Genomic DNA, 23,855 nt, shown 5'->3' on the forward strand with positions numbered 1-23,855 from the left:
CCCCGGCTGTCACTGCAGCCCGGCCCCAGAGAGACCCCCCCGTCCCCCCGGCTGTCACTGCAGCCCGGCCCCAGAGAGACCCCCCCGTCCCCCCGGCTGTCACTGCAGCCCGGCCCCAGAGAGACCCCCGTCCCCCCGGCTGTCACTGCAGCCCGGCCCCAGAGAGACCCCCCCGTCCCCCCGGCTGTCACTGCAGCCCGGCCCCAGAGAGACCCCCGTCCCCCCGGCTGTCACTGCAGCCCGGCCCCAGAGAGACCCCCCCGTCCCCCCGGCTGTCACTGCAGCCCGGCCCCAGAGAGACCCCCGCCCCCGGCTGTCACTGCAGCCCGGCCCCAGAGAGACCCCCGGCTGTCACTGCAGCCCGGCCCCAGAGAGACCCCCCCGTCCCCCGGCTGTCACTGCAGCCCGGCCCCAGAGAGACCCCCCATCCCCCCGGCTGTCACTGCAGCCCGGCCCCAGAGAGACCCCCCCGTCCCCCCGGCTGTCACTGCACCCCAGCCCCAGAGAGACCCCCGTCCCCCCGGCTGTCACTGCAGCCCAGCCCCAGAGAGACCCCCCCGTCCTCCCGGCTGTCACTGCAGCCCAGCCCCAGAGAGACCCCCGGCTGTCACTGCAGCCCGGCCCCAGAGAGACCCCCCCATCCTCCCGGCTGTCACTGCAGCCCAGCCCCAGAGAGACCCCCGGATGTCACTGCACCCCAGCCCCAGAGAGACCCCCGCCCCAGGCTGTCACTGCAGCCCCGCCCCAGAGAGACCCACGTCCCCCCGGCTGTCACTGCACCCCAGCCCCAGAGAGACCCACGTCCCCCCGGCTGTCACTGCAGCCCAGCCCCAGAGAGACCCCCGGATGTCACTGCACCCCAGCCCCAGAGAGACCCACGTCCCCCCGACTCTCAGTGCACCCCAACCCCAGAGAGACCTCTCAGCTCTAGAGAATGCCCTCCATCCACACTGACTGTTGCTGAACCCCAACTCCAGCAATGCCCCCAACCCCACTGAATCTCACTGCACCCCCCCAGGCTCCCCATCCCCCAAATTAAAAATGATTTTAATCATTTGTATGAGACCCTGTTGCCTTGTTAAAAACTAACAGTAAATACGTATAACTAGAGTCATGAGATAAAAGTTGCAGAGCGATTATGTAGGTATAAAAAGTGTGGGTTGTCTGTATCAAAGTGTATGAAAAACTACTTTGGCTGGGGATATGATAGCCCTCCCACTTTTTTCAGGCCATTTTAAGCTCTCTCAGGGCTTCTAAGGGTCTTGAATCCCACCTGTCCAGGCACATTGAGAAAAACCCTCTTCTCGGGGGTACTCAGCCCTGACCCTGGTCACATGTTACTCTTGAGGGGATTCTGTGCCAAAAAAATAAAAAGTCTTTGCAAAAAATTTAAAAATTATGCACACCATATTTTAAAATTCTGCAAATTTTATTTGTCAATCAATAAATGTGGCTCCAGCATGGCAGTGGGGAGCACAGGCCACTGGATGCAGTGATTTGGGAGTTCACCCTGGAGCTCACACCTCCCCCAGTACAGGGACTCAGCAGTGAGGCTGCACCTGACACTGTGCAAGGGCTGGGCCTGCCCCATAAACACTCTGGGGCCCTGCCCCTCTGTGCCAGGTGCGGTGGGGCAGGCTCAGCCCAGCAGGATCCAAGTGTGGAGGGACTTAGTGGGGCGGGGGAGGATCCGGTTGTGGGGTGAGAGCTGTCTCTGTGCGGGCGGCTCAGTGGGGGATCTAGATGCACAGGGGCTCGTTGTGCGGTTCCGGGTGAGGGGCAATGGGACTCTGCAGGGGGTCCAGGTCATGGTGGTTGGGGCTCAGTGGGGGTCTGGGTGAGGGGGCTTGTTGGAGGGGTCCAGGTGTAGGGGGGTAGTAGGGCTTGTCAGAGTGAGGGTTCAATGGGCCTGCTTAATGGGGGAGCCCCAGCTGCTGCCGAGGGGACACCGCATGCCAGGCTCCCGCTTCCCCCTGCGATTCTCCGATCCCCTTTTCTTCTCCATCCCCCTGCCCTCACTCCCACCTTCCCCTCTCCCTTCCCTAGTCCACCCCCTTCTTTCCCCACTGCCTCTTCCCTGCACTCCCTCAACCCCCCTTCCCTCATTTCCCCGCCGCCCCTTACCCAGCCCCACTGTGGGCACTCACTGTTTCACAGAAAACAGGAAGGTTCCCAGCACTAGGGTGACCAGACAGCAAGTGTTAAAAATGGGGCTAGGGTTGGGGAGATAATAAGTGCTTATTTAAGACAAAGCCCTGAATATCAGGACAGTCCCTACAAAATGGGGACAGCTGGTCACCCTACCCAGCCCACAGGAGGGGAGCACGACGGGTGCTGGGACTCAGGAGGCTGCGTTCAGCTGCAGCGTCAGCGGAGCCCAAGGTGCAGCCTCCTTCAGCTGGGCAGCTCTGTGCTTGCAGAAATGGGGGGCGGTGGCACATAACTCTGGGTGCCCTCCCATGCCTCGCCTCTGTTTGGGGGGCAGCCTCCCTCCAAAACCGGCACACGTGGTGTCCGTCCCCCCACGTGGCCTCCCTTTGCTTCCTTGACATTTTGTGCAGGGAAACACAGGATTTCTGCTGGGGGCCCGGGGGGAGGGGGGGCGTTTTCTGGGGGCCGCGCAGTCCCGCAGAATCTCCCCAGAAGTAACATGTGCATGGAAATCTCGGATATTAATCCAGCCCCAGGGAGAAGAAACACAGCCTGAGACCAGCCACGTGGGAGGGGTGATAGATGATTTCATGGTAAATTAGAGGGAATCTTAGAAAACAACTGAAAGGGACTTAATCATTCCAGTCTCTGGGGCTGGCAGGTTATGGCATGGTTAGAAGCAGGGTAACAGATTGGAGGCAAAAGGATGTGAATTGCTCTGTACAAACCAATCACTTCCCTGCACGGGCCAGGGGCCTCAGGTGCCTTACACAGAGCAGAGCCATGGGAATACCCCTTCTGCTGTATGTATCTATTAGGCAAATGGCCTAAAGAGACTGTAAACTCCTCAGCTTGTCTACACCAGTCTTTCCATCCTAAAAAAAATCCCACTGGTGCAGCTGCACAAATAACAGATACGGTAGGAGCCGTAGTCAAGACAAGGCATTGCCCTTGGAACCGGCGCATTGTGTAACCCTGCTCAGAGCTAGGGTTGCCAGTTTTGATTGGATGTTTTCCTGGAGGTTTCGTTTCATGACATAATCTCTTATTAAAGATTAATCTAACTACAGGACAATCCTGGAAGATTGGCAACCTTCCTTAAAGCAGATCTAGATGTCATGGTATTGAAGAGGAGAGTGTAGAGGGAAGTGGTGGGAAATTTTGAGGGAAAGAGGCTAGTGGAGACATGACATTTCAAATCAGGGCTTGTGTCTGATTCTGTGTTTGTACCCTGATCCTGATGGAACCTCGGGGAGCGATCCTAGTGTAAATAATGCATAATAATTAATAACCGTAAGCATAGGCACCGACTTTCCAAAGTGCTGGTGGGTGCTCGGCCCCCGGCTCTGCCCCAGCCCTGCTCCCACTCTACCCCTTCCCCCAAGGCCCCGCTCTGCCCTGCCTCTTTCCAACCCCGCTCGACCCCCCTCCTTGCCTCTTCCCACCCCGTTCCGCCGCCTCCCCCTAGAGCACTGCATCCTCACTCCTCCCCTCTCCCCCCCAGAGCCTCCCGCACACCATGAAACAGGTGATTGAGGAGGGCAGGAGGCATGGGGAGAGAGGGAGAGGTGTTGATTGGTGGGGCCTGCCAGCAGGCAGGAAGCACTGGTGCGGGGGGAGGTTCTGATGGGGGGTTGTCAGTGGATGCGCAGCACCCACCATTTTTTCCCCGTGGGTGCTCCAGCCCCGGAGCATCCACGGAGTCAGCGCCTGCGAGCGTAAGTGCTTTTAACCGAGTGTCTATAACCAAATCTATTTACAATGCATGGAAAATGACACTTGGAAATAAGCCTTGGTTTTATTCCTAAGTGCTACCTTCTCATGCAGTCACTTTAACTCTGCGATGTCACCGCTCTGGAATGTAAAGCCTAGCTAATGTTTCACTTCTCCCCTCAGTTACAAAATGATGTGTAGAAAAACTGAACAATGGCAGATGGTGAGTCATAACTGGGGCCCTACCAAATTCACAGCCATGAAAAAGACGTCACCGACTGTGAAATCTGGTTTCCTCTCGTGAATTATAGTACAGGGTAAAAGCACACAAATGACCAGATTTCACAGGGGAGACCAGCGTTCATCGAACTGGGGTCCCTGACCCAAAAGGGAGTTGCAGGGGGGTCACAAGATTATTTTAGGGGGGTTGCAGTATTGCTACTCTTACTTCTGCGCTGCACTCTGAAGGCAGCACCTGACCAGCAGCAGTGCAGAGGAAGGGTGGCAACACCAGACCAGGCCACCCTTACTTCTGCGCTGCTGCTGGCGGCGGCTCTGCCTTCAGAGCTGGGCCCCCAGCCAGCAGCCGCCGCTCTCCAGCTGCCCAGCTCTGAAGGCAGCGCCGACAGCGGCAGCGCCGACAGCAGCTGCGCAAAAGCAAGGGTAGCAGTACCGCAAGCCCCTCCTTCCCCCAAATAATCTTGCAACCCCCCCCACCTCCTTTTTGGGTCAGAACCCCCTACAATTACAAGAAGTGAGATTTCAGATTTAAGTAGCTTTAAGTAGATTTAAAATCCTATGGCTGTGAAATTGATCATGGACCGTGAATTTGGCAGGGCCCTAGTCATAACCATGTGATTAGTTTACCTACCATGATGAAACCTTAGGCACATATGGCATGAGAGGGCCTGATTCTGGGGTGCGCTGAGTGCCCTGACTTCAGTGGTAGTGGAGGGGACTCAGCACTTGAAAATTGTGGTTAAATTGGTTATTTATTATTTGTATTACCTAGAAGCCCTAGTCATGGACCAGGACCCCATTGTGCAAGGCACTGTACAAACACAGTACAAAAAGATGGGGGTTCTTCGTGGTGTACTCCAGAGGGTTTTCTTTTCCAATCCCACAAACTCTTTTGTTAGGCTCCAAAAGAGGGGGAAAGAATAATGAGCTGTTGTTTAAAAATATAGGGCACAGTCCTGTTCCCACTAAATCCGTGGGAGCTTTGCCATTGGCTTAAACAGAAACAAGCTTGGGCCTGTGTTTAGCACTGTACTTTACACAGTTAGTGACAATTTTTCCTTCCTTAAGGGAGCTGCAGATGCTTGTCACCTGTTAAGGCTGGCCCTGCATAGGTGGGGGAATGACCTTGACAAGGAGCAAAGACAGGACAACATTTTCAAATGCCTGGATCTATGTCAGGCTCCTAAATTAATATTTAGGCAGATGAGTAAAGGCTGATTGAGCTCCCTCTGAGGTCAGTTGCAGATATAGTTGCTCACCACCTTTGAAAATCAGGCTAAAAAGGGAATTAGGTGTCTAACTGTTAAGTACCCAGGCATGAAAATCTTCGCCATAGCCTATTAGGGAGAGCAATGGACTGAAGAGACGGAAGAGACACACGTCATCCCAGTCTTTTGATAGAAAGGAAAAACCCAGCATATTTTATTGAGAGTCTGCCTCATCACCCCCAAGTTAAGATGAGCCCAGGGAGTGAGTCTTTGTAAATTTCAATCTGCTCCCCACTCAGAAAAATGACTGGCAGAGGAGGACAGTTTGATGTGCATACAGGCACTTTAAGAAACTCAATACTCAGGACTGTTGGCTGGTGTCAAGGATGTGGAAGTTACCTGTAACCACCTATTAATATTCCATCTGCTAGTTTGATTGTTGTTATGTTCTTGGCTAGCTACCTGATAACCAAGGGTTAGTTCCAGCAGAAGCTGTCTTGCATGTGCGCAGGAAGGGAGACCATAAATTTCAGATAACACCACTGGCAATAGAAAGACACTCCCTTTACCTTTGACCATGTTGAGTTCTCCACCCCTGGCTGGGCATGGGGGGGGGGGGGGGCGATCCCAGTGGGTATACTGGAACAAAAATATTGGAGTGGGTAAAACTCTGAGCTCTGAGGAGACAGTCACAGGGACAGACTGTTCCCCAATCCCGCAATGTGTTCCTGGGATAAGGTAGTTAGGTGAGACAGATGTGTGTAGACTGTTCACTGTGTTGAAAACCCTCCTCTTGTTATGCTTTGTGCCTACAGTTGAGAGTAAACAATGCTTTGATTTTGGAAAGGCTGTTTGATGTCCCTGTATTCACACACTGGTCACAGCCCTGAAAGGAATCCTTGCAGGGCAGCTGAATCCACTAATCACAGTTGGTAAACAAAAAAAAAGGAGGACTTGTGGCACCTTAGAGACTAACCAATTTATTAGAGCATAAGCTTTCGTGAGCTGTCTCCTCCTTTTCTTTTTGCGAATACAGACTAACACGGCTGTTACTCTGAAACCAGTTGGTAAACAGAGTCCCGATCTGAGGAGTGGAGGAAGAATCACAGGCTCCCGCTCCAGAGAGGTAAAAGCTTGTGACCTGTCACCTGGAGGGGTTGCACTCAGAGACTTCGAGGGCTGAAACATGCTGCTAGGCCTGAATTGTGACCACAGGTTGCTAGGTGAGTAATGATTTGATCTCTGTTGCAACACCAGTTAGGGGAAAAGAAGTGGTGGGTCACATTATCCCACAGTGTAACATCATTGTCTTCAGTAGCTTTACACCTGCAGACTGCAGTGAATTTGGCCAGTATTTTTTAACCTGTTGTTTTGATGTATCCCTATTGAAAAGAGGTAATGTGTGACTAGCTGTAAGCCAACTGGAGCATGCAGATGCTCTGCCCTGTTAGCACTGATTTCAGCATCTGGGGCCCAGTTCTGTTCTTGGTTATGCTGTCATAAATCCAGAATAATGGCGTTGAAATCAATGTGGTTACTCCCATTTATACCGTTGTGAGAAAGCAGAACTTGTCCCTTTGTCTGCAGACTTGGTATGTGACGACTTTTCAAGGCTTCTCCCCTAGTCGCGCACACATCCGTATTCTGAACTGCAGCCAAGATCCAGTTATAAAAATAAAAACCACAAATGCACCATGTCTGGAACCCTTAAGATTAAGAGCTACCAAATGAGAGAAGTGTCAGAATACAATAGGCTTATGTCAAAGGCTTAACTGTTTGAAGAGTGTCCCTTTTTTGGAAGAGGCCCTGTTGCTGTCTGATGTCCAGATGCCATGGAAAATCCACTCCCCTTTATGGTGGGCTTTTGCAGTTCTGAGCTGGGGATAACACAAAATTAAAAACTAAAGAGTCTTTTGGAATCAAATTTGTTTTTATTTAAGCAACAAAGAGTCGCATGATCAGAGGTGTTAGCTGTCAGCGGGTGCAGCAAATCGACAGATGTAGGGCTTGTCTATACAGGGAAATTGACCCGAATAGTTACGGCAGAATAATCTATTCCTCAATAGCGATTCCAGAATAGCTTCCTGTGTGGACACTCTGTTCTGGAATAAAAGTCACTTTAATCGGAATAATGAGGGCACATTATTCCAAAACAAAATGATTTTTACTGCAGAATAGCTTATTTCACAACGGCTGTTCCATGTATTTCCCCATGTATACAAACCCGTAGGCTCATCCCGCAGAGTGTGCTGTTCCTCAGAACCTTAGCTTTTAACTGCTTCACTGCTGCCTCCTGTTCCCAGGGTCTTGAGCAAAAAACACCTCCAGCAATACTACAAGCAAGTTGCCTTTGAAATGCTGGATGCTGATGCAGCCATCACATAGAAGTTGGAGCAGGGACTACAGTTGCCCAGCTGCAAGAAAAAAATCGAAACCTACTTGCAACCTGCCAGCTTACCCACATGGGATGGAGACAACCTCTGATTGTTACCTGCTCATTCTCCAAAAGGTTCTCGTCACCAGTGAAGATGTACCCTGGAGGTAAAAATAGATGGATAGGGAGAAAAACGTGAATCACAAAATAAGGACATCTGGAAGAAAGGGTTTCAGAGGACCTAATAATGGAGACACAAAGGATGAAAAATAGTTTGAGGGAAAACAACACAGAAAAAGCATGGAAAACAAGATGCAGCAGGATATGGGAGGAAAAGTAGGAAATAGGAAGACTAAAGGAAAAGGAGGGAAAAGAACAGTGGGCTTGATATTCAAAAGGACAGAAGCTTAGGGCCAGTTTCTCACCTAACGTGCACCTGCAGTCCCTGTGAATTGCTCATGATATTGAACACCTACTTGCTCTAATATCCATTTATGCATTTTGTATGAAAATTAGGCTGGTATTTGCATACACATTTTCTCCACATGATCCTGGACTTCTGCCATTTTGAAAATCAGGTCCAGCAAGGTGTTTTTCTTTTCTTTAAGTTCCATGGTAAATTCTCTTATGCATCTGCTTTTAATCTATGGCATGGTGATTTATACACTGCTACCTAAAAAAAACCCCCAAAACAAACAACCTGAACATTTACTGGCCCCCTTTTGAGGCCATTGATCCCCCTCAATTTCATTTGGATAAATTGACAGGCATAAATCTTTGTTTTACTTTCTCCAGATCCTGATCTCCCAAAGGGTTGGGGTTGCTTGGATCTGGGATTTTGGTTTGGATCCTTCTGTGATAGTAAGATACTCATACTGTCATTTACAAATATTTACATATTGATAAGATCTGTGTTTAATTTTTTAACATTAGCTTCCTACTGACCTCTCCTCCTGCTCAGCCACCAACAGATCCCCTTTGCCCCTCTCTGCTTATTTCTCTGTGGCTATTCCTTCCTGTCCTAGCTCTTCACAACCCCAACGTCCCTTTTCAGGCAGCTCGTCTTTTCACAAATGGAATGGCCAGACCTGAGCCGAAGCCTGTGCAGTCTCTAGGCATAAGTGGGAGAGTTAAAGAGGCACTGAGTTTTGCCAGCTCAACTCAGAAATGTATGGTTATTGGTATTGCATTTCAGGTTGGCTTAATGCTTGGGCTTGTAAACTCAAATTCATTGCTACTCATAGCCACTAGATGTCACTAGAGCCTCACTAACTATCCTGCTAACTTTTTTTGTTTTTTACTGTATGACTTCTGCCATAGCACCATCTATACACAAATTCACATTTGTGTCTGAAATTGTTGTACCGTCGCTAATTACAGGTAACACTCCAGGTTACTAGAAGTTAGGGAATAAACAAATTTTCCCTCTCTTTTTCCAGTTTGTTCCCTTTTTTTGTTTTTGACAGCACTTTTTGTATAGTCCGTTTATGGTTGTCTCCCTTATACGCTCGGTTAAAGAGTCAATTTCCCGCGGGTTGAAATGACCTGTTATGATTAGACCTGTTGTGAACATCCAGAGGAGTGCAGATCAACATTTACAAATATTTTTTAAAGAAAAATTCAGGACCTACTATTTAAAGTCGGCTGGAATTTTTACAAAATAATTTGGAAATGTCAGGTTGGCCACATCCCTTTAAAGACAGGAAATAAGTGTATTAGAAGCATTTGGCTGGCTCCCTGTTTCTTCTCTCCCTCTCTGTCATGCTGATTTAGTAACATATGTTCCGGTCCTGCAATGAGCTATGTATGGCGACAGGGTCCATTCATGTTGCAGAATCAGGGCCTTATGCATTCGCATAATTTCACTCATGTGAGTAGAGTTATCTTTTTGATTAACTTTTCTCATTCTTAAAGCAAAAAAGCAGAAACAGCTGTTCATTCATTCTGTATTTCTTGCAGAGCATCATAACTTCACTTTCTGAATAATTTACTGTGACTGAGAGAAAAAATATGATTGTTCTTACAACACTTATATCGGACTGCAGATTTGTCTGTGAATCAGGACTGTGCATTAAAAAACATGTTCCCAGCTTTGAAGAGCCTGGCTAGCTAAATAAGGCAGGACATTCAAAAATGAGACAAAACACATCTCGCTTTGAACGATCTCTGGGAAGGTCTTGGCAGAGGAAAAGAGAGATTGTAATGCTGTAAGAATAGTAATGATAATTAATAATAATGTTATTTATAAAATATCCCCGGAGGTGCTCTGGATGCTGCACAACAATTTTAAATACAATAAAAAACAACGCTATAAATCCAGATGAAAACACAAATGAAGCGTCATTAAATTAAGGGTGTCCTTTACAGCAGCTGGCAGAATTTAAAACTGTTTTCTGGTGCTTTTTACAAATGGAAAGGGATGTGCTGTATAATATACACCTACATCTGAGTTTGCATAGCTACGTATATCTCTGTATCTCCTTGTGTGTCCAGAGAAAGATACTAATACACAGAAATTATATGTATAGGCCACCATTTTCAGATTTGGGATTGGGAGCTTAAAACTAGGCACCAAAAGCCATATTTTGGACCCAATCCTGTAAATACTGACACAATTGTTTAAATGTACTTGTGCGAGTAATCCCATTTCACTTAATTTATCTATTGTCATGCTTAGATGTTTTGCTGGTGGGACCAGAGTGCTCAGCACCTTGCAGTAGGAAACCCTGGGAGCAGAATAAGACAAATCATGTTATTATTTCTTGACCTATATTTCTAGTTAGTACTTTGGGGAAGATTCTTCCCTGGTGCAATATGTCATAGCCCTGTTTAAATCAATTTTCACCAGTCCTGCAATGAGCTCTGTGCACATCCAGGGATCTGACTACAGGGATCAGGCCTTGGATTACTAAAAGAGAAGTAATTTTTCAAGCCCAGTTTGGATATCATTGTTTATCCTTTGTTTCCATTTCGCATGTCTGGCAGATGGACAATATAATTCATTTATGTTAGTTTCACTTGTAGAGTCTTAGTACAACAGTAACAGCCGTGTTAGTCTGTATCCGCAAAAAGAAAAGGCGTACTTGTGGCACCTTAGAGACTAACCAATTTATTTGAGCATAAGCTTTCTGTAGCTCACGAAAGCTTATGCTCAAATAAATTGGCTAGTCTCTAAGGTGCCACAAGTACTCCTTTTCTTTTTGCGAATACAGACTAACACGGCTGTTACTCTGAAACTTAGTACAACAGTGTTTGTTTTTGAAACACTGCAAGAGAGAAATATTTCTTCAAAAATAAAATGTTTTCATTGGAGTTTATATAGAAATGATGGAAACATTTCCTATTACTGTTAGGCCTTGTGAAAGCTTGATAACACACAATTTAAGTTTGGGGCCAAACTGAAGCTGACTGTCCCTGGAATAACAATACAGGGTGGGGTACCTGGCTGAGTTAACTTGCAGGTAATTTACATGTGTATTCATGAGAGTTTGTAGAGTTGTTTGGCTCTTTCCTGCCTAAAATTTATACATGTAAAAATCTAAATTACTTAGGCGGGGCCCTGATCCTGCAAACAAATATGTATGTACTTAATTTTACTAGTGTGAGTAGTTTCAGTGGGATTGCTAATTGTAGTGAAGTTAAGCACATGCCCAAGTGTCTTTAGGATCAGGGTCCTAAACGTAACCATCTTCCAACAGGGCTGGCAGGATCCTGGGGGTGTGTGTGTGTGTGTGAGTGCATTTGCTCTCCATCTGCAGGATCCAGGGAGTAGGTTTGGGAGGGGGTGCCAGGTGGCTGACAGGATCCCAGGGGGTGGGTGGGTTTGCACTCCAGCAGCAGGATCATGGAGTGGGCTGGGGGGGGGGCTGCGGCTGGCGGGATCCTGGGGGGTTGGTGCGTGTGCTCTCCAGCTGCAGGATCAGGGGATAGGTGGGGGGGGGGGGGCTGCGGCTGGCGGGAGCCTGGGGGGTGCGTTTGCTCTCCAGCTGCAGGATCAGGGGATAGGTGGGGGGGGGGGGCTGCGGCTGGCGGGAGCCTGGGGGGTGGGTGCGTTTGCTCTCCAGCTGCAAGATCGGGGGTAGGTCGGGGGGGGGGCTGCGGCTGGCGGGAGCCTGGGGGGTGGGTGCGTTTGCTCTCCAGCTGCAGGATCAGGGGATAGGTGGGGGGGGGGCTGCGGCTGGCGGGAGCCTGGGGGGTGGGTGCGTTTGCTCTCCATCTGCAGGATCAGGGGGTAGGTCGGGGGGGTGGGTGCGTTTGCTCTCCAGCTGCAGGATCAGGGGGTAGGTCGGGGGGGAGGCTGCGGCTGGCGGGAGCCTGGGGGGTGGGTGCGTTTGCTCTCCAGCTGCAGGATCGGGGGGTAGGTCGGGGGGGTGCGGCTGGCGGGAGCCTGGGGGGTGGGTGCGTTTGCTCTCCAGCTGCAGGATCAGGGGGTAGGTCGGGGGGGCTGCGGCTGGCGGGAGCCTGGGGGGTGGGTGCGTTTGCTCTCCAGCTGCAGGATCGGGGGGTAGGTCGGGGGGGTGCGGCTGGCGGGAGCCTGGGGGGTGGGTGCCTTTGCTCTCCAGCTGCAGGATCAGGGGGTAGGTCGGGGGGGCTGCGGCTGGCGGGAGCCTGGGGGGTGGGTGCGTTTGCTCTCCAGCTGCAGGATCAGGGGGTAGGTCGGGGGGGCTGCGGCTGGCGGGAGCCTGGGGGGTGGGTGCGTTTGCTCTCCAGCTGCAGGATCAGGGGGTAGGTCGGGGGGGTGCGGCTGGCGGGAGCCTGGGGGGTGGGTGCGTTTGCTCTCCAGCTGCAGGATCAGGGGGTAGGTCGGGGGGGCTGCGGCTGGCGGGAGCCTGGGGGGTGGGTGCGTTTGCTCTCCAGCTGCAGGATCGGGGGGTAGGTCGGGGGGGTGCGGCTGGCGGGAGCCTGGGGGGTGGGTGCGTTTGCTCTCCAGCTGCAGGATCGGGGTGGGGCATTTGGGGGCCGTGACCGGCAGGCTCCGGGGGCGGGCGGCCAGCGGCCCCTCCAGGCTCCAGGGGCCGCGGTCTCGGCCGTCCGGCGGCGGCGGGCAGCGCTGCGCGGCAGCGCCCCCTGGCGGGCAGGCCAGGCGCAGAGCAGGGCTCGGCTCTGCCGGCGCTGGCTGCGGCTCGCTCGGGGCTGGCGGAGCGGAGGCGGCCGGCGGCGCGGGGGGCATGGCGGGCGCGCTGGCGGAGGTGCTGGGCGAGGTGCTGGTGGCCCCGGACGGGGAGGAGGTGGCGGTAGCGGCGCTAGCCGCCCGCGGGGTCTCGCTGGTCGGGCTCTACTTCGGCTGCAGCCTGAGCGGCCCCTGCGCGCAGGTCGGCGCCAGCCTGGCCGCCTTCTACGGGCGCTTCAGGGGGGAGGCGGCGGCGGCCGGGGCGCAGCGGCTCGAGATCGTCTTCGTGTCGGCGGAGCAGGAGCAGCAGCAGTGGCAGGAGGCCGTGCGGGCCATGCCCTGGCTGGCGCTGCCCTTCGCCGACAAGCGCCGCAAGGTGAGAGCGCCCGGGCGAGCCGGACCGGGCACCGGCCGGGGGGCCGGGGGGGGCCTGAGGCGAGGGGGGGACCGGGCACCGGCCGGGGGGCCGGGGGGGGCCTGAGGCGAGGGGGGGACCGGGCACCGGCCGGGTCGGGGACGGACTCGGGGGGGGCAGGGTACCGGCCGGGCGGGGGGGGACGGACTCTGGGGCGGGGGGGCAGGGCACCGGCCGGGGGGGCTGAGGCGAGGGGGGGACCGGGCACCGGCCGGGCCGGGGGGACCGGGCACTGGGGGGGACCCTGAGGCGAGGGGGGGGACGGACTCTGGGGCGGGGGGGCAGGGCACCGGCCGGGCCGGGGCGGGGGGGGGCTGAGGCGAGGGGGGGACCGGGCACCGGCCGGGTCGGGGACGGACTCGGGGGGGGGGGGGCAGGGTACCGGCCGGGCGGGGGGGGACGGACTCTGGGGCGGGGGGGCAGGGCACCGGCCGGGGGGCGCAGAGGCCCACGGACCCCGAGGAAGAAGGGGGGAGAGGGGCGGCGGCCGCCAGGGGAAGGGGGCTGGGGCGAGGGGAGTCGGGGCCGGCGCCGCCTGTCGGGGAGCAGCCCCCGGGGGAGAGCAGCCGGCTCCCAGCGGGGGCTGCGGCCTGAGCTCTGTCGGGAGCCGGGTCTCCGTGCGGCTCTTGTACTGCCCTGAGGGGACTCCTGCGGCCCAGCCTCCTGCCCCCTGGCCCGGCGGCAGCCGCTCTTTGGGGTCCCCGTTTTGCGGAGCCGGCCGGCCCCCGCGGTTTGGGACCCCGCAGCAGAGCCCTGTCCAGGTGGGGCTGCAGCATCCTGCGAGCAGGTGCCCTGTCCTGGTCCCCCTCTCCGGGGTGCAGTCCGGGCAACCCCCTGCATGGGAGCTGAGAGCCGGCCCTGGGCCCTGGCATGCCCCGGGGTGCAGCTGGCTCTGGGGGAGAGAAGAAGTCTCTGCCCTTCCTGGTTCACTTCAGACGTGGATGGGCCGCTTGCCGGGAACTGCTGTGGGGCTGGGCACTTGTACCAAGAGCCCTCCTAGTTTTGGCTGCATCTGCTTTAGGGTCAGTTGCAAATGTGACACCACCATAATGGTCTATGGGAGTTCATAGAATATCAGGGTTGGAAGGGACCCCAGAAGGTCATCTAGTCCAACCCCCTGCTCAAAGCAGGACCAATTCCCAGTTAAATCATCCCAGCCAGGGCTTTAAGTTGCCTGCTTTAAGCTTCACGTCTACCTATGTGGGCTTTCAGGAAGGGAGGAAGGGATCGCTTCTTTGTTTCCCTTTGTACCGAGATGTGGCAGGAGGAGGGTAGGGTGACGGAGTGATTTCAGTGCCACGGAGGTGACCCAGGCACTGGCGCATCCCTCAAAAGCCCCTCTTGTTAGAGGAAAATGGAACTCGCATATAAAACCACAGTTAATGTTTTCACAAAAAGAAAAGGAGGACTTGTGGCACCTTAGAGACTAACAAATTTATTTGAGCATAAGCTTTCATGAGCTACAGCTCACTTCATCAAATGCATTCAGTGGATGCATTCAGTTTTGCATCCCTACCGTTTTAATGCTCGAAAATCACTGTGCTGTAGAACATAGCATACGATTTCAGTATGGTCAGTAGAACATCCCACAGCATTTAGTGGGTGAGAAACACATCTGAAGTGTAAAATAGCATTTATTAAACTCCCAGTTTGTAGGGTTTGAATTTGTGGCTGCAGACAAATTGTCCTAAACGTTTAGTCAGTAAAACTGGTTGACACGCTCATAGTCGTGACCCTAGAGTAATCATCTGAATGACAGGTTTCAGAGTAACAACCGTGTTAGTCTGTATTTGGAAAAAGAAAAAGAGTACTTGTGGCACCTTAGAGACTAACCAATTTATTTGAGCATAAGCTTTCGTGAGCTACATCGGTGCATCCGATGAAGTGAGCTGTAGCTCACGAAAGCTTATGCTCAAATAAATTGGTTAGTCTCTAAGGTGCCACAAGTACTCCTTTTCTCATCTGAATGAGTTATTTGTAAGGTTAGACAATACTTAAAATTGCCCATCACTTTGGCACAGGGTTGCTCTTCAGACTCTGGGCTTGTCGATACACAGTCATACCAGTTTAAGATATGATTTCAAACTAGCTAAACTGATGCCAGAGGCTATGTGGATACTCTTGGTTTAGTTTAAGCCAGACTTATTTTGCCTTAGCTGAAGTGGATTAGAAACCGGTCTCAGCTAACCTGAGATAAGAATGTCCACACAAGAGATTGCACTGGTTTAACTAAATTGATGCATGTTTGTGTGTAGAGAAGGCCTTGGATAAGTCGTTGATATGTGGGAATTACTAATGTATGTGTATAATATTTCACAGTTTCAAAGTACTGGTGGTGGTTGGTTTGTGATGACTTTTATGATCCTTCTAGAAGAAATAAGTCAAGGTTAGATGGTGTTTATAAAAGGAATGTTATGTTTTTTAATACCAAGGCCTGCTGCTGATTTTGCTGTGTTTAAATCAGATGTCAATTTATAAGCCATATCTAGGAGGAATGTGTAAATAGCATTTTATCAAATTGCATAAATGTGAAAAAATAAAATCCACTGCCCTTCATTAGGGGAGTGGGACAGAATCTTTGCTTGCACAGAATTGAGGCTGTTTATGTTTTTCATATATAAGCAAAAAGTAAACTTTTCATATGTGGTGTGGGAAGGGGAAAGGGAAGGAATTATGATGCGGGTGTTTGCAGTTAGAAAAGTCATTATATAAAAATGGTATTTTCTTGATAAACATCTTAGTTCCTGGGTGTGTTTGACAGTGAAGTGAGCAGATACAATTTAGTGTTAAAAATCCAGGCCCCAGACCTGGAATTTGAGGCACATGGGCAAACAGTGTTACCTCTGTGGGGTAAATTGACTTCACTGGGGTTCTGTACAGGTTTAAGGGATCTGATTGCAGGACTGGGCCCTTGGTTATTGTTAGCTTTACAAAGCCAATTCAGCTCCAGGGATGTGAGCGGGATTCTATCCTGAATTATGAATTATCAACAAAAACATCAGCTGGATTCAAATGATGATAGTAATTACCACTGTTTATTTAAGTGCAGATGAAATACTTGATGCTGTACAAGATGCAGACAGTCCCTATCCCGAGCAGTTTAATCTAAAAGACAGACAAAGATCAGAAAATAAGACACTGACAAACCCAGAGGCTGGAGTTTGTGAGAGGCAGTATGGCCAAGACTGGATTTGAAGATTCTGGTTTGAGTACGCAGCACTGTCAGATAAGAAAATTTGCTCTTTACAAAGCTAAAAATATTATGCTCTGAAATTCATTGAGAGCGAATGAATAAGAAGCCCTGCAGTATCATTTTTAGGCATCTTTTTAGACTATAACTACACCTGAGTATCTGAAAGTTATGGTTATTTCTGTGCCCTGTGATGAGAGGCTCCTCTACACTAGTGGTTGTGTACTCTTTACAGAAGAAAATAATAAGTTTGTGCACTTTGGAGTGGGAGCGGGTTCCCAATTGAAGATTTCCATCTGGGCTTTGATTAAAATTCTTACCTATAAATTCCAGATTAGATTGGATGCCTTGCAGCTCAGACCAGATTTCAAATCTCTTAAAGGTGTTTGGCTCCAGGGTTGAAGTTCAGTGTTTGGATTCAGGAGCCCTCTGTCACCATGCACCTGGGACTAAACAGCCTTCTCCTATCTCCGCTAAGGGTCTCTGAATTCCACGCTGTCTGGAGTCTTCTCTGTTCTTTAGGTGAAAGTTTCATTGTAAAGAGAAAGTCCAGTGGAATCTGGGTTGCAAGTCTGATGCCCTCTTCCCAAATATAATTTTATGCGTGTTGGGACCTAGAATTTTGGTTTGTGCTCATCTGCTGTCGAACTTGTCACTAAGGTCCTGATCCAGCAAATGGATAGACAACAGGCTTAACTTGATGACTGAGTAGTCCCATTGAAGTCCCCAGTTCTTGCACGTCAAAGTCAGGGGAACTACCTGTGCTTAAAGCTAAGCCTGTGTGTGTGTGCGCGCGCGTGCAGGATCAGGGCCTTCTTTAACAAGATGGAGTGGGAGGGCAACTTCATCCTTTAGAGAAATGGAAGTTCCAATTCCCATTCCAATTTTTGAAAAGTTTTCTCTAGCATCAGCTTTTCCAGGCAGTTTGCAGCTCCTCTTTCTATTGGTGCATGAGAGGAAGATGGTTCCAATTAGTAGCTGGCATTTCCCTACAGAAAACAGAATTTTTAGCTGGTGGGAATTACATCTGGCATATTTTCTTTTTAAAAAAAACAAAACAAAAAACAATTCCCCTTTAATATATTTAGGTTTTGGGGGAGCTGTAAAAGTGGGAGGTGGCATTGACTTGACCTCCCATCTCTTAGATTGTGAGAAAACATTAAATAAAAAGATTACTGGATATGAAAATCTTACCCCAAGAATCCCTGAGCTATTCTGGCTTGTCTTTGTGTGGCATGTAAAGTAATTGAAGCTTGTGCTGTATATTTTCAAAACTAAACAGATGTGATGTAGCGTTGGAGAAAGTTTAAGCTATGGCTAACGGAGAATGTACTTGTAAGTTATAAGGGCAATTATGACAGGATATAAAATTTCTAAACAGCAGATTTATAACCTCTAGTTCAGATGGTTAGAAGTTTCCTGGTCTAATTGGTGGGTTTTTAAATAGTAGGTTTAATGATATGACTCATCCAGAAAAGTACAAACTTTCTGTTTTTCTCATAAGTATCATTTATTACAAGGGCCCGATTCTACACCAGTGGGAGCTGAGGGCACTTAGCATGTGTTCAGCACCTTGCAGGCCCTAATTTTGTTAGAAAATGTATGGTACCGTGACATCTGGAAGCCCCAACTGAGATAAGGGCCCATTGTGCTAGAGGCTGTACGAACATACAGAACAAGACAGCTGTATAGGCTTGGCAGACAAAGATAATTTTACAAATGTGGAATGGAGGCACAGAGAGATTGTGACTTGATGAAGGTCATACAAGTATGTGTGGCAGAACTGGGAGTTGAACCTGGACCCTCTGAGTCACAGTCTGGTGCCTTAGACCTGAGTCTATCCTCTTCATGGGTAGTTGACTCAACTGCCAGGGTTGTAAGGTCTTTGGGGCAGAGACTGTGTCGTGTTCTATAAAGCCTGTAACACAGCTTCAGCTGCTCACAAATAATAATAATAGGACATCTAGGGTCCTGGTTTCGTGCTCATTAGAGAGATTCCCTGGGGTCTTTTCTGAACGCCCAGGGTGGACTCATTATACCAGTACTAGTATTGCTACGGAGATGGGTGCCATGTAAATGTGCATAGTAATTAGCATTACATTTTGATCATTGCTCAGTGGGAGAAGAAAATAGTTGTGGTAAAAGAGGTTTTTTAAAACATTTCAAAAGATCAATGCCAAGTTTCATCTTACTCTTACATTTAAATGAGATCAGGATCAGACCTTGTTTGGTATTTGTACTGAACCTGATGTGTTCATCAGCACTATCCATGTTGACTATTAACCAACAGTGTTAGACCTATATATGTATGGAATTAGAATGTGCTTGCTGGAAGAATCTTGTGCCTTGTAGTGAGCTTGGCAGAGATACAGAAGATGCCAAATTTTCTTTTTAAAGTTATTGTTGTTGGAAGGAAAATGCTGAAGGGGTTTTGTGGGGTTTTGTTTTTTGGCTTTTAAGTACAAAAGAAACATAAAAACATGAAGGGGCGGCAACCAGTGGTGAGTTTTTATTTTTCTGTAAAGAGTCTAGTGTATTTGTGTGTGCTATAAAATAATAATAACTAATGATTGTAAGGATAAAATAGCACTTGTGCAGTATGCCAGACAATATGACTGATCTCACATAGGACAGGTTGTTGCATAGAATGGACAGTTCATAAGGAAAAGAAATGGGGCTAAATGTGTGTGTTTTGATCCATCCAAGTTGGGTGGTTGGTAATGACTGTGAAACACACCTATGGTTCTGGATGTTTACCGCTTATACATTTAAACAAATTATCTGTCTTGGGTACTTATCCAGCCCCTGTAACAGAGCACCGACACAATCTTTAATCCTCACAACATTTTAACGTTGTTATCACAGTGCCCTGGTGGGGAAGTAGCATTATCCCATTTTACAGATAGGGTACTGAGTCACAGAGAGAGTTGCCCAAGGTCACATGGAAAGTTTGAATTGGAGCAGGACTTGAATTTGCAACTCCCAAGTCCTAGGTTTGCATTTCCCAAGTCCTAGGTTTCATCAAACCAAGGAAGTCCTACAGCTGCCAGCTGTAACATTTATAATCCTTTGAAGTCAGTTATGTTCTTATGTGAAACTTCTGGATTAATTGTAACTGGAACAAGCCATTTTAACTGTGGCTACGTGAATATTCCACCCCATGTTGCTAAGGTTATTCTAGAGCAGCTATCACCATAATTACCGAGGGTGCCTCTAGCAACATTCTAAACGGAACCCAGAAATTGCGTTGGGTTCTTTTTTCTCGACAGTAGCCATTGCTGCCTGTCCTTGGGATAACTGGAATAATACCAGGTTAATACCAGTCAGTCTTGCACAGATGTTACATAGTGGCACATGCATTATCTAACCCTTTATCCCCCAAAGAAACAAAGCTGAACAATATGGCTGAAATATTTGACAGTGAATGAATTTTCTCTCATCTTAAAAAAAGTTGAGTGCACAGAAGAGATTGCTCCTCCCATCATAAATTTCTAACACATCATTAATAAATATTGAAAACCTCACTCCCCCCAGCACTCGAATTCCTACACCCCCAAAATCAAGACATAATCTCAACCCTGTGTTATTGGTAGCAGTGGCATGGCTGTATCTAGGATACCAGGCACTCTTCTTCTATTACCACAATAAGTTAATAGTGCTAATCCTGCAGTTATCAAGGATATAACATTTGGTGCTACTTGCAGCAACAAACTGAATTTGGAGAACATCAATATATAGCAATCATTGTCTTTCAAGCAGGAAATGTAAGGGTGCAGTGGAAATCAGCAAACGTCTAGACATCGGAAGACCTTTAGATTCTGAGCCATAGAATGTGATATTGTGGGTTTGCTCAAGAATAAAACCATTATGTGCTTTGTGTATTTGGGGTCTTTAACTTTGAATAGACATCCTTCAGTTAAGCTTTTGGATAGCTGTCGGCAGCTGTTACTAATTGATTTGCCTTCTGATAATGATTGGAGCTACTGAGTGGAACATAGGAGAGAGAGATTGGTCTGTGTCTTTGTTTTTATTTAGGGGTTTTGGTTTAACATCACCCTGTTATCTGTTTGCATGAACAGCTGCTGAGTTTTGGAGAGTTGATTTACAAACAGCCTTAATTTCCCACTGTCATACAAGGCATTGAGAACCTCCAGTAATGTAAATGTTTCTCACATGGGTACATCTGTAAATGTGGACTCATGACTGGACAACATCCTCCCAACTACTCCACCTTCATCATCCTGTCCTTCATAGAATCATAGACTTTAAGGTCAGAAGGGACCATTATGATCATCTCATCTGACCTCCTGCACAACGCAGGCCACGGAATCTCACCCACCAACTCCTGTAACAAACCCCTAACTTATGTCTGAGCTATTGAAGTCCTCAGATCATGGTTTAAAGACTTCAAGGTGCAGAGAATCCTCCAGCAAGTGACCTGTGCCCCACACTGCAGAGGAAGGCGAAAAACCCCCAAAGCCTCTGCCAAACTGCCCTGGGGGAAAATTCCTTCCCGACCCCAAATATGGCGATCAGCTAAACCCTGAGCATATGGGAAAGACTCACCAGCCAGACACGCAGGAAAGAATTCTCTGTAGTAACTCAGATCCCACCCCATCTATCATCCCATCACAGGCCATTGGGCATATCTACCACTAATAGTCGAAGATCAATTAATTGCCAAAATTAGGCTTTCCCATCATATCATCTCCTCCATAAACTTATCAAGCTTAGTCTTGAAGCCAGATATGTCTTTTGCCCCCACTGCTCCCCTTGGAAGGCTGTTCTAGAACTTCACTCCTCTGCTGGTTAGAAACCATCTAATTTCAAGTCTAAACTTCCTGGTGGTCAGTTTATATCCATTTGTTCTTGTGTCCACATTGGTACTGAGCTTAAATAATTCTTCTCCCTCCATGGTATTTATCCCTCTGATATATTTATAGATATCAACCATATCTCCTTTCAGCCTTCTTTTGGTTAGGCTAAACAAGCCAAGCTCTTTGAGTCTTCTTTCATAAGACAGGTTTCAGAGTAACAGCTGTGTTAGTCTGTATTCGCAAAAAGAAAAGGAGTACTTGTGGCACCTTAGAGACTAACCAATTTATTAGAGCATAAGCTTTCGTGAGCTACAGCTCACTTCCTCAGATGCATATCGTGGTTTTCCATTCCTTGGATCATCTTAGTAGGCCTTCTCTGTACCTGTTCCAGTTTGAATTCATCCTTCTTAAACATGGGAGACCAGAACTGCACACAATATTCCAGATGAGGTCTCACCAGTGCCTTGTATAATGGTACGAACACCTCCTTATCTTTACTGGAAAAACCTTGCATGCTGCATCCCAAGACTGCATTAGCTTTTTTCACGGTCATATCACATTGGCAGCTCATAGTCATCCTGTGATCAACCAATACTCCAAGGTCCTTCTCCTCCTCTGTTACTTCCAAGTGATGCATCCCCAATTTATAACAGAAATTCTTGTTGTTAATCCCTAAATGCATGACCTTGCACTTGACATTTCACTATTAAATTTCATCCTATTACTATTACTCCAGTTTATAAGGTCGTCCAGATCTTCCTGGATGATATCCGAGTCCTTCTCTGTATTGGCAATACCTCCCAGCTTTGTGTCATCTGCAGACTTTATTAGCACATTCCCACTTTTTGTGACAAGGTCAGTAATAAAAAGATTAAATAAGATTGGTCCCAAATCGATCCCTGAGGAACTCCCCTAGTAACCTCCTTCCAGCCTGACAGTTCACCTTTCAGTGTGACCCGCTGTAGTCTCCCCTTTAACCAGTTTCTTATCCACCTTTCAATTTTCATATTGATCTCCACCTTTTCCAATTTAGCTAATAATTCTCCATGTGGAACCATATCAAATGCCTTACTGAAATCAAGGAAATTAGATCCACTTAGTTCCGTTTGTCTAAAAAATCTGTTACCTTCTGAAAGAAGGAGATCAGGTTGGTTTGACACGATCTACCTTTTGTAAAGCCATGTTGTATTTTGTCCCAATTACCATTGACCTCAATGTCCTTAACTACTTTCTCCTTCAAAATTTTTTCCAAGACCTTGCGTACTACAGATGTCAAACTAACAGGCCTGTAGTTACCTGGATAGCTTTTTTTTACCTTCCTTAAAAATAGGAACTATGTTAGCAATTCTCCTGTAAACTCAGGGGTTGTACCGTATGACTGACTGATTAAAAATTCTTGCTAATGGGCTTGCAATTTCATGTGCCAGTTCCTTTAATATTCTTGGATGAAGATTATCCGGGCCCCCAGATTTAGTCCCATTAAGCTGTTCGAGTTTGGCTTCTACCTCAGATGTGGTAATATCTACCTCCATATCCTCATTCCCATTTGTTGTCCTACCATTATTCCTAAGCTCCTCATTAAAGACCGAGGCAAAGTATTTGTTTAGATATTGGGCTATGCCTAGATTATCCTTAAACTCCACTCCATCCTCAGTGTTAAGTGGTCCCACTTCTTTCTTTGTTTTCTTCTTATTTATATGGCATAGAACCTTTTACTATTGCTTGTAATTCCCTTTGCAAGGTCCAACTTTACATGGCTTTTGGCCTTTCTCACTTTATCCCTACATGTTCTGACCTCAGTAAGGTAGCTTTCCTTGCTAATCCCTCCCATCTTCCACTCCTTGTAGGCTTTCTGCTTTTTCTTAATCACCTCTCTGACATGATTGCTCATCCATCTTGGTCTACAACTCCTGCTTATGATTTTTTCCCCCTTTCTTGGGATGCAGGCTTCTGACAGTTTCTGCAACTTTGACTAGAAGTAATTCTAGGCCTCCTCCGCCTTTAGATCCACAAGTTTTTCAGTCCAATCCACTTCCCTAACTAATTTCCTTAATTTTTTAAAGTTAGCCTTTTAGAAATCAAAAACCCTAGTCACAGATCTATTTTTGTTTATCCTTCCATTTAGTTTGAACTGAATTAGCACGTGGTCACTCAAACCAAGGTTGTCCCCTACAACCATTTCTTCTATGAGGTCCTCACTGCTCACCAAAACCAAATCTAAAATGGCATCCCCTCTTGTTGGTTCAGCAACTGCTTGGTGAAGGAATCCATCAGCTATCACATCCAGGAAAATCTGAGCCCTATTATTATTATTATTAGCCCTTGTCCTCCAGTCTATATCTGGGAAGTTAGTCTCCCATGATCACACAATTCATTTGTATTTACTACTTTAAAAACATTAAAGAGGTCTCTATCCATATCCAAATTGGACCCCGGCGGTCTATAGCCCACCCCAAGCACTATCCCAGGGGAGGCTCTCGTAGCTTTGTTCCCTAATGTGATTTTTGCCCAGACAGACTCTGTCCTATCCATTCCATCACCTCTTATTTCTTTACAGTCTACCTCGTCATTGATATACAGTGCTACTCCACCACCTTTGTCTTTATTTCGGTCTTTTCTAAGCAGCACAGACCCTTC

The 23,855-nt window shown here is 48.4% G+C and overlaps 1 protein-coding gene and 1 long non-coding RNA gene across 4 annotated transcripts in view; both read left to right on the forward strand.

Annotated features, from left to right (window-relative positions):
* Positions 1-10,087, forward strand: part of LOC140899697 (uncharacterized) — a 13,411-nt gene extending 3,324 nt beyond the window's left edge. For 2 of the 3 annotated variants that reach the window (XR_012155423.1, XR_012155422.1), the window contains 2 exons: positions 6,349-6,535; positions 7,616-10,087. This is a non-coding gene — a long non-coding RNA (uncharacterized lncRNA). The remainder of the gene's footprint in view (positions 1-6,348; positions 6,536-7,615) is intronic. The other variant, XR_012155424.1, reaches the window with a different exon arrangement.
* Positions 10,088-12,783: 2,696 nt separating this feature from the next.
* The window catches only part of NXN (nucleoredoxin), a 101,587-nt gene continuing 90,515 nt past the window's right edge, over positions 12,784-23,855 (forward strand). The window contains exon 1 of the mRNA XM_073315592.1: positions 12,784-13,172. Coding sequence (XP_073171693.1) covers positions 12,855-13,172 — 318 coding nt within the window. The 5' untranslated portion in view covers positions 12,784-12,854. The remainder of the gene's footprint in view (positions 13,173-23,855) is intronic.

The sequence above is a fragment of the Lepidochelys kempii genome, chromosome 17, assembly GCF_965140265.1.
Source record: "Lepidochelys kempii isolate rLepKem1 chromosome 17, rLepKem1.hap2, whole genome shotgun sequence".
NCBI classification, from domain to species: Eukaryota; Metazoa; Chordata; order Testudines; family Cheloniidae; genus Lepidochelys; species Lepidochelys kempii.